The sequence below is a fragment of the Onychostruthus taczanowskii genome, unplaced genomic scaffold, assembly GCF_017590055.1.
Source record: "Onychostruthus taczanowskii isolate IOZ18803 unplaced genomic scaffold, ASM1759005v1 scaffold30, whole genome shotgun sequence".
Lineage (NCBI taxonomy): Eukaryota > Metazoa > Chordata > Aves > Passeriformes > Passeridae > Onychostruthus > Onychostruthus taczanowskii.
Window position 1 is genome coordinate 6,444,276 of NW_024500350.1, and position 16,101 is coordinate 6,460,376.

The 16,101-nt window shown below is 43.0% G+C and overlaps 1 protein-coding gene across 1 annotated transcript in view; it reads left to right on the plus strand.

Annotated features, from left to right (window-relative positions):
• GNA13 (G protein subunit alpha 13) overlaps positions 1 to 15,141 on the plus strand; it is a 29,827-nt gene extending 14,686 nt beyond the window's left edge. Inside the window, exons 3-4 of the mRNA XM_041409141.1 lie at positions 5,900 to 5,950; positions 10,425 to 15,141. Of these exons, the coding sequence (XP_041265075.1) occupies positions 5,900 to 5,950; positions 10,425 to 10,997 (624 nt within the window). The 3' untranslated portion in view covers positions 10,998 to 15,141. The remainder of the gene's footprint in view (positions 1 to 5,899; positions 5,951 to 10,424) is intronic.
• Positions 15,142 to 16,101: the final 960 nt, after the last annotated feature.

Sequence of the window (16,101 nt, forward strand, 5' to 3'; positions counted from 1 at the left end):
GATTTGAGCTCATTAGTGTAATTAGGATATGCATTCATGGCATAAATGTATCATCTGGATCATCTCCCTCCTTTGTGCGATGCTGTGGATATTCCCTTTGGGTGGAGGAGGTTTTGCCCTCTAATCTCCCTTCCTCTGGGAATCTGCATTGATTGATTTGATTGAAATGTTTCTCCATTCATTATCCCTCTGTTTATTACTGTCATTTCAGAAGACATCTGCTAAAACTTCAGTGGCAGCACTATTGATTTGTACTCAGTCTTCTTTTAAATCAGCTTAGGGTGGGGTGGCAAGGAAAAAAAGGTTGCTAGAGATTCTTTCCTTTGCCAAAACCCTCCAACATGGATTTTCCTGGATTAAGCCCCTAACAGAATAACACCCTGTAGATAATGAAGTGTGTGCTATAAGCATTACTAGGGTGCTGTAAAATGCAGAATTTTCAGACTCTGTTTATGTCTCCATCATCTTCCTTCAAGCTGATTCTCCAGTGTTATGGATGGTTTGGTTTGCATATTTAGGCATGTACACACCAGCCTAAAAACACTGCAATTACCTGTTCTTATTCTAAACTAGGCTTGTAAAAAAGCTTATTTTTGGTGGTGTTTTTGTTTCTTGTGTTTTTATGGGGTTTTAATTAAATAAAATAGGAAATATTTGTTTCTCTTTTTCAAGAAATTCAAGTAAGGTCAGGAAGAGAAAATGTTATGTGGTTCTTAAAGTTCTAATATAGAGCTACTAAGTTATATCTCTTGTTTTCTTAAAATATCACATTTATTATTTCAGACACTTAATAAGCCTTGTCAGTTCAGTATGTTCCACTGAACTTGCAGCCAGACCAAGATGGTTTGATAAATTGTTTCTTTCTTTAAACCTTGTGATGACTAAATCTTTATTTGATGCTTTTTCTCGATCTCTTTTTTCTTTTTTAAGCAATTGCTAGTGGAAAAAATGCAGTGTCCCTGATCCCCTTGAAGAGCTTAAAAGCCACTTGGCTATGCTAAGGTTTCAACAAATCATATTTAGATTGCTGACATTGTTTTCATGGAAACCAAATAAATTGGTGCTTCCTGGGTTTAAAAGATGTGTTCATGTGGTGTGTAGTTCATGTAGGTTTTTTTTTTTCTTCCCTCCCCAAAACTCTTTGTGGTTGCTTTGCTTTAGGCAGTAACCAGTCAGTGATCTTTGTGCTGTGTTTGCTTAGAAAAGATACTTGCTCTGGTTTACTGCAGATGACCACACCAGCAGGTGTTGGCCTACAACTAAATGACCACCTCTGCTTTGTAAAAAGAACAAATTGGTAAAATGGCTTAGTAAAAAGAATGAATTATAGAACTGGAGATATTTAATTTAACAAGTAGTGAAATGGAGAGTTGTAGGGGAAGCTGTTGTGTCAGTCACCTTGACAGGAGTAAGATTTCAATATTTTCTTGTACACTCTTTATGAAGTGACTTGGCTCTCTCAGGGAGGATCACAGGGCTCCAGGAGACACAGGCTGGTTTGACTCAAACCTTTCTGAAAATGGAATAGTTGACAGTTATGAATAAAGTTACTTAACAGTCAACTTCCTGTGGTTTACATGCATTTCTGAATCAGGAGGAGGCTGAAGAGCCACAGCTGAGACATGTATATTCCATCTGAACAAAAAAGGGCATCTCTCTCAAGCCTTCAAAAGGGACTGCTTCAAAATCCAATACCCTGATATAATTTAATAAAGTTTAAAACAGCCAGAGCACCCTCCTGTAACTCCAGAAGGTCTTTGGAGCTGTGTAGGTTGTTCATTCTGCTGTAGGGGGGGTGTGCTCAAGAAGTTTGCTTATTGCAGTACCTCTGTTCATTTGAGATGTGTGCCCAGGCCTGTGCTGGGTTTTGTCCTTGTATTGGCATCTTTGGGCTGTGCTTGAAGTGCAGGAGAGGGAAGTGGGCAGGGGATGAGTTGGGCTCCATGGCATGGTGGCTTCCTGCAGTGTCACTGCAGCCTTCAGAGATTTGCATTTCCAAACTGCTCAACTGTACAAATGACTTCACAGGGTTCATCTGCATTTTAAAAAGAAGGTTCACCTGGGGCTGGTTTGAGACTGTCACACAGAACCGTGGAATGGTGTGGAGGGACACCTGCCACTATCTCAGGTTGCTCCAAGCCCTGTCCAACCTGGCCTTGAACATTCCCAGGGATGCAGCATCCACAGCTCTGGGCAACTTGTGCCAGTGCCACAGAATCCTCAAAGTAGAGAATTTCTTCCTATTAACCAAACTAAACCTTCTTTCTGTCAGTGTGAAGCCATTCCCCATTGTCCTCTCAGTGTGAAGCCATTCCCCATTGTCCTCTCACTCCGGACCCTTGTAAATAGTTTTTCCAACTTTCCTGTGTGCTTCCTTCGGGTACTGAAGGCCACAATCAGGTAACCCCAAAGTCTTCCTTTTCCCGGCTGAACATTCCCAATTCTCTCAGCCTTTCCTCATAGGCGAGGTGCTCCATCTCTGTAATCAACTTGGTGGCCTCCTTTGGACTCCCTCCAACAGGTCAAGGTCCTTCCTGTCCTGGGGACATCACTGTATTTTTAGCTAATCTTTAAATTTCCGTCCCATGTACTCACAGAACGTGGGTGTGAAGAGATCAGGAGTGTAAAGGAGAACTGTGGGGGTTTTACTGGGGGCAGATCCTTCAGTTTCTCATTTCTGTCTAGATTTTGCCCTTAGTGTGGCTCCTTTGTGGTGTGACACCACAGATTGATTGCTGAGCAGCCTCGTGGCAGGGCTGGACATGGTGAGCCACACTGGCATTAGTGGGACAGAGTGGGGAAACCCAGTTTCTTTTTTCTAGTCATCTTGGGTAAACCAGAGAGTTTACAGTTTGTCAGAAAGGAAATTTTAGGTGGTAGCTGTTGAATACAGCTATTTAAATATGGTCACTGTCATGGATTTATTGAGTGGGATCTGGTTCTGTGTCTACCAAGAAAAAGCAGCCTAACACGGAAGCTGGTTTTGGGGCTGTTGTTTTACAGGGATGTGAATGGAGTCCGTTTCTAACTGATTTTTAAAAATAGGTGGCATTAAGGCTTTCCTCAGTTGTTGTGTGCTGAGTTTTTTAATGTGTTTCTGTTCATTATTGGATAAAATAAAAAACTACACACTTTGGGAAGGGATTGAAGCTTGGCTCCTTTGTAATGCTGCCTCTTTGGAGCTTGTTTAAATGGGTCAAAACTCTCTGGTTCTCCAGTAGTGCATTTTGATAAAGATCTGTTCAGTGAGGTAGTTTGCTGTTCAAGAGTGTCTGTAGTTAGCAGAGCTCAGCCTGCTGATAGCAACATGTCCAGGGCAGACAGAAAATTACCACTGGTCAGGGCCCTGGGTTGTGGCTGTGTGGTATGGATGGGTGGCTGGAGTGGGATGGGAGAAGAGATGATGAGTTTGAAGCTGCTCTAGGTTTTTAATTGGTGTGCAGGTAAAAAACAGTGAATGAACAACTTCTGTCCTTGGTTACAGAGCTGAGTCATGTCCGCAGCACTTGCTGTCTGAACAGATTTTTATGAGGGGAGAACCCAAGCAGCTGAGCCCACGGTGTGGAGGAGGGAAGCTGGAATGTCTCTCCTTAATGAGCTGTGTTATGTTGTAACTGATGGATATAATAGTTCAGTCTCTTCAGTTTCAGCATGGCCACCTTGATGTTTGTGTGCCATTGACTCTGGTAGGTGACAGCTCAGAAGTGGAGCTGGCATCTCGGTGTTCCCTGAGTGACTTTGCTGTTGGATGGGTGGCTCTGGAGTGTTGCTGTCGCTGCAGGCCTGTGTATTTTGCATTTGTCATTTCAGGAAATCCCCTCTTTTGGAAAGCTGCCTGTGGGGATGTTTTGTGACCTTTCCAGGCTGTGGTTTGCTTGTCTGCTCCAACTGCTCTGTGCATTGCAGTAGCTGCAAGCACTGGGACTTAAAGGAGAGGTAGTAACTTCTACATTAACTGTGGAGTTACTGCTTCTTGAGGGAGTAGGTATTGCTGTAAGTCGTATAAAAAAGCTGTCTAAGATCAAAATGCATGTTTGCATGCACACACACAAGTTCAGCCTCTGAGGCTCAGGTATTCCAGAGTAAATACCTGCACTTTCTGAGTCTGAAATCTGCCTGATTGGTATGTAGCCAGACCTGTGGGGAAGGGAAGGTTGCCAGCTCCTATTGGCACCTAAAAAAGAAATTAAATCTGACCTTAAATTTTATTTTGCCTTAGTATTCAGCTACAGACAGTTGCTTTAGCACTTGGAAGGCCTGAATTCTGATCCTGTTACTCCTTCTTGGGAAGCTTGATGGATTCATGCATCAGGGTTGATTATTTTCTGTGAAATAGGAATGCTCTTCCCTGCATACCTTCCTTAGGGGATTGAGGCTAGAACAGATGATGGAAAAAATACAATACTGCTATCGTTGCAAGCAGTTGCTGCTGTGTGCTGCTAAAATGGTGTTCCTGTTGCAGTTTGTCACCCCAGAGAAAATGAGGACAGCTGAGCCAAACAGGAGGTAAAATAAGGCAGTAGAGGTGTGTTGGGCTCTCTCCCTGCACGTGTGTCGAGCACGAGGCATGTTCCAACCAGAGCCCCAGTTTTGCCTCATTAAAAGTTGATGTTCAAATTGCACACTTAAAGGTGTGGCATCTGCTTTTATTATGTAACTTATTTTAGTGCCTGGAAAACTTGCAAAAGTACCTTGCTGATGTGTCTGCCAGACCCCTTTTTGCCCTTTATTTACCCTGCTCTGCTCAGGGTAGGTGCTTAGATGGCACAGTTGAATAGTGAGGTTTATATTCCCCTAGATAAGCTTGCAGAGTTCAGATTGAAGCGAGGGGAAGTCATTATCAGGGTGTAGCTCCTGTCCTAATTCTCTTGTCTGGATTAGGTGTAGTCACCCCGGTCTCAGATGCTGTTTGATTTTCTCATCAAGAAAGCTCAGTCAGAATTCCTGCTCTTCCACCTGCAGAGTGAAAGCACAGGTGGTTTCTTTTCTGCACTTGCTGTGAAATGAATTGCAGCTGGTAATTAAGAGTTTCCTAAAGGAAGAAGATTTGTGCTTCTGTGAGGATGCTGGGAACCTTAAAAAGGTGCCTTTGCAGTCGATTCCATCAGTACATTCCTATTGCAAGTGAACTCAGGTGCAACAGTGTCCATGGCAGAATTCCTCCTTAATCCCAGCACCCTGATGGAGTTGTGCAGGGTTGACTGTGGTTCAGGTTTACCATGAAAAAATATTTTGTTCCACATTACTGGAGGGATTCAAGACTGCAGTTCCCCTTTGCCAGGACGGGGATGAGTTGAATCCAGAAGATAAATCTGGATAGTAAATGTGATATCATGCACTGGAGTTCTGCTCATCACTCAGAGTCAGAGGTTCTGCTTAGTGTCTGATGGGAAACGTGAATAAAATACTTTGTCTATTGTGGTTTCTCATCCTTTGTCCTGCTCATCACTCACTGTGCTCCAGGGAAGTACCTGTGGGCATGAGTCCTGTGGCACTGCAGTAGAAATGAACTTTCTCTGGTGATTAATCCCTGCACCTGAATGTCTGTGTGTGCACACTCTGCTAAGCCTCAGAGAAATTGAATGTTTCTTTTCATAATGAAGGCGTGGCTGCTTCATTGATGCTCCCTGTGGATAACACTTGGATTTATTTATCAAGTCTAAACTTGGGAAGAATGTGACTATTATAAATGTGCCTTTTATGCTTTTAAGCTTAAATATTAACTGGCCTAAGAATAAATCATCAGTTGTGTTTTTAGGATAGCTGCTTTTAAAAAGGGCAGTGATTAAAGCTTACAATGCTTAAATGTAGGTTTCTGATAAATTATCTGGACTTCAGAATGTAAACTATTGGGATCAAGGATGTCGCTTATTTAAATAACTGTTTGATTTGTTTTTAGGGGGAATCTGTAAAGTATTTCTTGGACAACTTGGATAAACTTGGAGAACAAGTAAGTCCTTTTTTATTTTTCTTTTCAGTCTTGAGTTTTAAGTAGTCTTTGTGATCTCTGGGTTTTAAATAGATGAAATGTAATTAGTGTCTACTCCAATAACTTTATCTTTAGTTAACTCAGACTGCCTCATTATCTCAGCAGTACATCACTGACATGTCAAAAACACAGGGCAGTGTAAGGGCCAGGAGACTTTCTGGAAATAAACCATCTGTCAAAATCGAACAAAAAACAAGTTACAAATGTTTGGCCAGGCAGGAGACTGTTAAAGTAGCTTTTCAAGACTAAATGGCATCTAAAAATGACTGGGTTTGGGGTTACATGTCCAGTTAGGAACTCTTGACTTAAATCAGTCACAAATCAGTGGTACCTTCCAGGAATATCTACTTTAACATAAACTCAGTAAAGAATAAAGTCTGTTTTCTCTGGAGAAAAACCTGACATTTCTGTAGAATAGTTTTTTAATAGAACTGTTAATTAGCACTTGAATAATGAAGGTATCTGCTGATGTTCATCAGTTGTGGATTGCAGGAATGGCATGTGGAAAAATTGCCTTTAAAACAGGAGTTTTAATATGGTGCTTGAACTGTGTGGGGAGGCAGTTTCTTCATGGTCATTCCCAGCTGATGGTAACAAATAAAGGAATTCAAACCACTTCAGTGAAACCCTGTTACATCATGTATAATGTCATTTTTGTTTTTAACAGATTAAATTTTAAGCCAGACTGTTTTTCTGCTTTGAACTGTCACTGTTCTAACTAAAGCACTGGTGGGCATTGTGCTTCCCAGATCTCTGGTATGAAAACTCCAGCACCTGGTCTCTGAATTTGGGTTTGGTCTTGAGATATGAAACTTGCACTTAGGAGGGGAACTGCACTTGCTGTAATGAGCTGCTGAATTCTGCCAGTGGGGGATTTCTCATGGTCTTTGAATCCATTGCCTTTCAGTGTCAGAGGGCTTGGATTTTTCCCCAACAATATTGGATAGAGTTTTGCAGCTCCATTTCAAAGTTCTTTGTGGAGAAATTTTGGTCCATTCTTTGATTAAAGTGTGAAACTTGGTCAGCAGTTGGGTTTGTAAAATATTTTTATACATAAACACACTTACTGCAGGTCTGATGTTTCTGTAGCAGTGCTGTGAATTACAGCTTTTCTAGCTTCAGGTTAGACCAAATGATCTTGAGAATCAGAGGGACTCATCAGGATCTCCTGTTGTAAAAAATATTCCATCTATGAAAGAAAAAGCACTAGCTAAGTTTTGTTAGTGAAAGATTTGATAGGTTCTTCTGGTGTGTTCTTATCTATGTGCAAGATTGTCTAATGATTGTTTCCCCAAATTGTAAATAAAAGTATTTGTTCTTATCTGATGCATCTGGGCTGACATGCAACTAAATTGCTTATAAACACATAGATCTGCAATTCACGTGCCTCTTGCCAAAAGGGAGCTGATAACAGCACTGAGAAAAAAGAACTTAATGTTCAGATTTAATCAGATCAGCAGAATAAGAGTATCTGACAGGCAGACGTGCGTGGGATCTCCTGGATTCCTTGAAACTGTGTGTTGCTATTTCAACTGCCAGTGCAGACTGTATGTATCCAAAATACCTCACAGAGAGACTTGGCTTCCCATCTTGTGATTGGATCTCAGTCATGCCTTAAATTGTGATTTGAGCTAGGCAAACAGTGATGTGATAGCCAAAACAGCTGCTGATAACCAAAGGAGCTCCTTTAGAAGAAGCAGACTGCAGTGAATTTGAGGAAAGGAGATAGGAAAATCAGGAAGAAAGCACATGCTCCAAATCAGTATCAATGTGAGGATGCTTGAGGGGAAAAAACACTTACTGGCAATGGCAAAACACTGAAAGAACTTGGAAAATAATACTCAGTGCCATCTAAGGAAAATACTCACCTGATGCTGCAGTCTTCACATGTGGAGAATGGGATCAGCCCTGAGAAAGAGGCAAGCTGCTTGTATTCCAGTGATCTGGGCATGAGGGAGAAAACATAACTGTCCTTCAGAAAGAGAGCTAAAATACTGGGAGAGTTCCTGAGAGTTGTTGTGTTTGGGCTCCTGTAGGCAGAGGGTGGCTGGATACCAGCACTGAACTCACAGAGCCCTCATTGGCTGCCTGTTGGATCAGAGTAGGCAATATCCAGGGTAAAACATGGAGTGCTTTGGCTTGGAGGGGACCCTAAAGATACCCAGTTCCATGGTAGAATGTAGAGGTAGAAAGCACTGGAAAGGATTCTCTATGTGGCTGCAAGTGTGGAAGGAATTTTCAATGAGTAATAGTACTCGAGAGGGAGTTTGTCAGGAATTCTGGGGATAAGCTTGTTCCTGAAAGCTTTACTGAATAAACATTACAGGCCGACTCCCAGGAGAGTTTGCTTTGTGCTCTTGTTTCAATATTGAAGGTGCATGTGGCTTTGCCTATTATATTAGTTACTTTTATTTATTTACATAATTTAATAATTTTGGTCACTCCTGAGCTTTCCTGAGACTTGTTGCTTTTGTTCTGAGAAGCTGAGACTAACTTCCTGAAAAACAAAAGAATATACATTCCCATTTGGAAGCTGGAATGAATGTTGAACCTGTGACACTCTTGCCTACATGTTGACAGTCAGCTTTGCTCAAAATCCCTTCACATGAGCCCAGTGACATACAGTCACTGTATTTCATACAGTCCCTGCACTGCTTTTGTCCTTCACATGAGCCCAGTGACATTTCATACAGTCCCTGCACTGCTTTTGCTGATTGTTCTCCTCTCTCTAATTTCAGTGGAAAAGACCCAAGATACATTTAACATAGGGAAAAGTCTTATCACCCTTTAAAGTTGTCCATTAATCACACAAGGGGGTGACAGCACCTCTTTTGGTCATTTTGGAGGGAACTTGATGTTGCTTTAGGAATTCTCCTCCCCTCCAGACTTCGGTGCTGTGGGGTTTGGCTGTGTGCAGTGCTGCAGCAAAGGCTGCAGGGTGGGGAGCCTGTGCTTCAGAGCTGCTTTGTAATTTGTGCCACGATAAAAATCAGAGCCTTAGTCATGGGCAGCTCGGGAAAAGGAACCCAGAGTTCAGACAAAGCCCTCTCTCTCTCTAGTTTCACTTTGGAACTTCCACGGTAAAGCAAAGTGATCCTTTTGAAATGTTGTGCTCACTTCATGATTTTTAAATTTTATTTTTGTGGTTTGAGCTTGCTCAGCTGCCTTAAACTTGGGATACAAGTACTGAAATAGCCATGGTGCTGTGTGCCTGTTCCCCCACCCAGCTGACTGGTTGAATCAGACTTTCTGAACCTTGCTCTGAACCTTGTCTTTATAAAAGCTCCAAGTGTGGGAACTGGCACTGTCAAAGGAAGATCATAGATCATTCATTTTTTAACAAGAGACTGAAATTCCAAAACCTAAATTGTGCTCTCTGAAAGGGTGAGAAATGCTGGAAAAATATGAGGAGGAGTTTCCATAACAAGTGAACAACAAGGTTTTAAATCCAGCACAGGCAGCTGTGTGGTAGAGATGCATTTTGCAGATAACAGAAAGACTTGGACCATAGACCAAAGTGTAATTCTAGGAATGAAGAAATCCCCAATCCCAGCGTTGAATTTCATGCTGTCAAAAGCTGACTAATAAGAATTCCTCTTCATCTGCATCCACTGATGATGTTCATATAACAATCAAAAAAAAAATAGTCTCTTGAATGCCTCTTAAATTCTGGGAAAAGGTGGGCTGGAGAACTTCAGGATACAGCTGTCTGTGCCCCCCAGGCTGGAAAGAACTGAACTGGAAAGATCCATCCCCAGCTCTCGGTTTCTTCCCCTGTTCTACTCACTGCACAGTAAATTTTGGGGCAGTCAAGCAGTGTGAGCTCACCAGTGTGCGCTGATCAGCAGGATGCAAAGATGCGTGGCACAAACACAGGAAGTTGCTCAGGTTTTAGTTTGCAGGCTTAATTGATTGCTTCAAAGTTACCTCGTGGAGCAGCTGGTTTGTTTCTGAAAGCAGTCATGCACTTTGCAGGAGAGCTGGCATGGGATATCCCAGAGTTACTGGTTTGAGACAGCTGCTTTAGAACCCCTTGTAGTGTTGGCAGCCAGCGTCGTGGAAGGGAATGAAGGAAGTATGAAGTGATGCAGAATGAGGGAAGCTGGCATCAGGAATTGCTGGTTCACCTCTGAGGTCGATTATGGATCCTTGTCACGTGGCAAAGGGAAAGCTTAAGTTCTTTGGGGCACATGTTCTGGTTTAATATTGGGTGTGTTTCCTGCTTTGGCCTCCAGCTCTTTCCCAAAAGCTCCAACATTAGCATGGAAAACCTTGTCCTGTTCCCATGCAGGCTGCTCTCTGTGGAAATCCACATCCATGTCTTTTTATTGGAAACCCTGTCCTGTTCCCATGCAGGCTGCTCTCTCCACTGCAGCTCAGCTCTGCCTGTGCCCATTATCGTATCCTAATCACAAAACTTTCCTTATTTTTCTAGGATTACCTTCCCTCACAGCAAGATATCCTGCTGGCACGAAGGCCCACCAAAGGGATTCACGAGTACGACTTTGAAATCAAAAATGTCCCTTTCAAGATGGTCGACGTGGGCGGGCAGCGGTCGGAGCGGAAGCGGTGGTTCGAGTGCTTCGACAGTGTCACATCAATATTGTTCCTCGTGTCCTCCAGTGAGTTTGACCAAGTGCTCATGGAGGACCGGCAGACGAATCGCCTCACGGAGTCCCTGAACATTTTTGAAACGATAGTCAACAACCGGGTGTTCAGCAACGTCTCCATCATCCTCTTCTTAAACAAGACGGACTTGCTCGAGGAAAAAATACAGAAAGTCAGCATCAAAGACTATTTCCCAGAGTTTGAAGGGGATCCCCGCTGCTTAACAGATGTCCAAAAATTCCTGGTGGATTGTTTTCGCACGAAACGCCGGGACCAGCAGCAGAAGCCCCTGTACCACCACTTCACCACTGCTATTAACACAGAGAACATCCGGCTAGTTTTCCGTGATGTTAAGGATACCATCCTGCACGACAACCTCAAGCAGCTGATGTTACAGTGATGTGCAAAAAGACTGGTTTATTTCAGTAACTCTTGTGTGTTGTTTTTTAACTAGAAGTTTACAGCAGGAGTAGAGAAATCCAGATCCTGTCAGACTTCTTGATATGTGGCTAAAAGCTGCTGCTGAACACATTATTGCCAATTTCTGCAGAAATTCAGGCTTAATCTCTTCCAGTGTAGCTTCAAGTTGACTCAAGTTGTCATTTTATAGCAGACCTATGTCTAAGTTACCTGTAAAGTGGTAAATTTGACCTTTTACCAAACGTGTGTATTATCCTAGAAAACCCAGAATTCCAAGTCAAAACGTCAATGAAATTGTTGCAATTATTAGACTGTGGCAGTAATTTAAAGTGGGGGGGGGAGAGAGAGAAACTTCTCACATCTAACTTCATTGTGAAGACTGTGATGCTATAGCTGACTTATGATTTCTCAGGTCTGTTTTTGGTTAGAAATCCCATCAGATCCCTTGCTGGAATCATCTCTTTATAGCACCTTCCTGGGTGTAACGTACTTCCTGCTTAAGTATAAATCATGGCATTGGGCTGGAATAGGAGATGCTTTAAAATGTGGAGAATCAGGAGTTTCAGACATATCAGGAAGTGCTGAGTCCAGTGATGAGGGATTCATAGTTGGCACAGTACACGGATTCACTCCGGGGATGTCCACACATCCTGGAGCCATGGCAAAGCACAGAGCACTCTGATCAATCCTCTTGGCATTCTGCTGTGGGAAGGAGGGAGCAAGCCCAGCTTGTGTTTTTTATCTTCACTGAGCAGGTGTTACCTGTGGGTCACCTGTTCTGGAAGCGCTTTAACTTAGCACTGGTTTATTTGAACTCCCTGCCTCCTTCCCAGGTGCCTCCTCTGAGTCAGGAGCATTTGCTGATGGAGAGAAGGACTTGCAAACCTAAGTGCCTCCTTGTGTTCTGTCCTCCTCCGGCATTTTCAGTGGCCTTATGAATTCCCAGCAGAGGCCTTGTGTAGCTGACACCGTACAGATGAATGTTTTCTTCTAAAAAAATTCAAGACTGTGTCCCAGCAGAATGTGCTTCAGCTGATGAGGTTCTTTCTGAGACTTTCCAGTTGGGTCTAGGCAATCCTAAGTGTACTTGAGCCAAATATGTTGCACAGCATCTTCCAGAGTGCTGCTTGTGACTGTTCTACCCAAAGTCCTTTTGCAGTTTTGTTCAATTTCTTATGGGGAGTTGTTAGCATTGCCATGTGATTAAAAGAAGAAATTATAATAATAATAATGAAAAAGAGTGAAAATAAAGCAATCCTGATGTACCCCACAGCACACTGCAAAAAGAGAGTGAGATTGTGATACAAAAATCAGTGTCCCTGCCACGTTTCCCCCAGGCTGTAGTGGTGTGGGCAGTTCAGCTGCCACTTTGCCCCATGAAATTGGCCAGTTCCTGTGGATCATGCTGGTGGCCAATCCTTGAATACATTTTTGCTCTCATCCCACGAGCCAGGGGTGACATGGTGGTGTCACTGCTGGGAGCAGTGGCCCTGCCAGGACATAGGAAAGCTGCCTGTCTCCTGAACTTAGCCTTTACTTACTGTGATTGTAAGTTGTATTAACATCTCTGTACCTCGTTCTCCTGGCAGTAGAAGTGGAATAGTGTATTTTTATTTAGTTAGGTGCTTTGAAAGACCTCTATTTTTTTATATCATCCAGTGAATAGTCATAGGTTAGTCTGTGATTCTGGCCATCAGGCACTGTTAGGGGAGGAAAGAATTCTGAAAAGAGCTTGGGAGAAGTCACAGTGCAGAATCTAAACATAATCCTAAAGTCTGCATGCAGCACTGATGTCGGGAGGATTAATAGAATCTTGGATGGGGATATTTATTGTAGATTTTGCCTCTACTGGACATGGATTATTTCTGATCTGGTGTGTTCAGGTTATATGTGAGCAATTCAGGAAGGAGAATGAAGCAGAGACCTCAGGAAGGGCTGGTGAGGCTCTTTCAAGGACTCAACAACACACCTGTGATATGAGCAGAAGTTCTCCTTAGGGCTATAAATGCTCCATGAACAGACACAAACCTCTGGTGGCCTCCAAGTCCAGTCTTGGAAAGCAGAAAACAAATTCATGCCCTTGGTTGTCAACAGGAGGAGGAGTTGGGTTGGTTTTTCCTTTGCTGACAGTTGTCTGAACAAGTATCTTTTCAAAACAGAGACATCTGATTAAAACAGTTGATTTGGAGAGGTCTGCAGTAGGTGCTTTGGAGGGTGTCAGACCAGATGATTGCAGAAAAGACTAAAGACTGCTAGTGGATGATAGGGTGAGTACCAGGGATTTGTCTAAACTCATTTATGTAAAGTATTGATGAATTTTTTGTCAGTGGAAGCTGTTAATTTACTGAAGATCCTCAAAACTGATGTCAGTCTGAGGATGTAGCCAGGGTCACCGAGGCACTGGGCACTTCTGACCTTGGCTGAAGTGGGGGAAATTCTCCAGAACCACCACGAAAATCCCTGTTCTGGATCCTTTCAGATCACTCTCCCTGTGAGCCCCAGGGCCTGTAAGAGAGCAAGGGGGACCCCAGTGCTGGGTCACTTGCAGCTCTGGTAGATAAAGCACTATATGAATCTCAGGCAGAAATGAATTGTTTTAATGAAATGAGTCAGATCACTCGGGTTTCCCACTCGCAGGGCGTGAGGGGGGTGAGCCACGCACCTGGATGTTCCTGTTTACATGGTCCCTGTGTTACCCTACAGCCAAAAACCCCAAATCAACACCCTGGTCCATCTTCAGGCTCGCTCCTCGTGCCCTCCCTGAATGGAGCACACCTTGGGCTGTTGTATTTCCTGTTAGATTTGTTCCTACATATCATTTGTTTATAGCAGGACATAAATCTGGTACAAGAGCTGAAGGGTTGATGCTCTGAGCTGGCTGAGTTTTGTCCTGAAACAACCAGAATTGCAGTTTGCTGGTGAGAGTGAAGCTTCCTCATGGAAACCAGTCTGTGGTACAGATGGGATGTATTCCTAGTGAAGGTGGGAAAGCAGATAGAAAGTGAAATGTCCCAGAAAATCAAGTTTCCCAAAATTCCTTAGTTCTGTTTGCTGGAGTGAGCTGTGTTCTAAAGATCACTGACCCTATGGAGATAAACCACTGTCCTGTACAAGCTGTACTTGAAGGTGAAATTGGTGTTGTAGCAACTGTTCCCTGCTGCAGAGTGTTCAGCTGAGATGATTGATACCTAAAAACTGTGGCTGTTGATCAGGGCTTTAAAAATGTTACTCTTTTTTTATATATATTGTACGTGGGAGCATAAGCCATCAGTTTGTGTGAAACTTCAGCTTTCTTCTAGAATAACTGCTCTTAAAAAAAAAAAAAAAGTCAAGTTGATCTCAAAGGCTGTTGGTGAGTAGCTTTAAATTCAGCATTATCAGCAGTGATGGGGGGTGGGTGTTCCTGACCTGGGCTGGGGTTCCTGGTGGATCCCAGCCCGAGCTGTCCCTCGTGCCCATGACCCAGAGCACCCCTGGCAGTTCCTCTTGCAGAAGGTTCATTTTCATTTTCCAGCACCACTCCTGGTCCACACCCTTGGGAAGTCTCCTGCAAATGGTTCACCAGTTCACTTTACAGGTCTTGTCTCTCTGATGGTACCATTAATGTAGTTTTTAATTACACAGCATTGCAATACAGTGCCATTTTGCAATTTCTTTGCGTTGTACTTGAAAATAAGTTGAATTGCAGACTATTTAAAACTGCTTTCCTGCGCTTCCAGTAGCAGTGAGAGCTTACCTTATGTGAAGCCTTTATGTAAAAATATATTTTATAACAACCTCATAGATCTTTAACAAAACCAAGATTTGTATTAGCTTTGTATAAATGTTTGTGGCTTACAATTTTATATGTTTAACTTTTTATAAACTTTCCAGGGACTACTTTTTATTGTAAATTTTTTTTTCTCTCCTCGCTTTAGTTTAAGATTGGCAATAAATTATTTCTAAGGGAGGTGTTAGAAGAAAAAGCATCACTTCTTTTTTATAAAACGGTTAAATCAATTCATAGTTTCACACCTCTTACACTTGCTTGTACATTGCTCTGTACATACTCTCCAAAAGTGTTGCCTTTCAGCTATTAATATTTGCCTTGTGTACAAAAAATTACTGATGAATAAACATATACAGCCTCATGTTGGTGTGATGAAATCATTTCTTCTGTTTATTAACGAGCACAGGCAGCCAGCTGACTCTCTTTGTTGGTTAGCAGAGCCCGGCTGATTTGCTCCTGCAAACACATCTTGTGTTTCAAATAAAATATGTAACAGAGTCAAACAAACTGCTCAGAAGGCTCCTCCAGGTTCTGCTCAGCCTGATGACTTTGGCCTCGGCAGGGAGGCACCAGGAAATTGCTGACTTGCACTTGACAGCCAGTTTTGTGCTCAATATTTAAAATATTGATGGCACTCGGGTGTGTTCTGCGACAAAGCTCTATGAATTATGGATCTTGGTATAGCAGAGTTGATTTTTTTTTTAGCTCTTTTTGACTTAGCCACCCTCTGCCTCCTGGAGAAGAGGCTCATTGGCTGCAGTACCAAGCAGAATTTTGCAGCAAAACATTGATTTCTCATCAGTTTTTACAGACCTGAAATGCTTCATTTTCCACAAGAGCCCTTGGATTTGGCTGGCATGCTGTGGACACTGAATGCCCAGAAATGCTCAGGCCAGGTGATCCTTGTTTGCAGAGCTGGAGCTCAGCCCTGGTGCTGGCCCTGCTGACGGGCACCAGGCGTGCAGCGTTCTCGGTGTGGGTGTTGGGGCTCAGAGCCCCCTCTGGTCACTGAGACAGCTCAAAACCTGCTGGATGCCCTGGACTTCGCTCAGCTCCACGTGGTTTGCATTCCAGGTCCTGCCTGTCCCTTTTTCACTCTGGAAAAGCCACACCAGCTGAACACTGTGATGTTCCTCTGACTTGGAAATCCAGGGGTTTTTTAAGCTTTTTTATTTTTTTGTGTCCCGTTTCCTGAGATGCCACCTGAGGAGTAAAACCAAGCCCATCTAGAGCTCAGCTTAACAAGTCACTTTTGTTGGGTTTTATAATCCAAATATCACAGGTGTAATTGCATCACCTTCACCAGGCTGCTGGT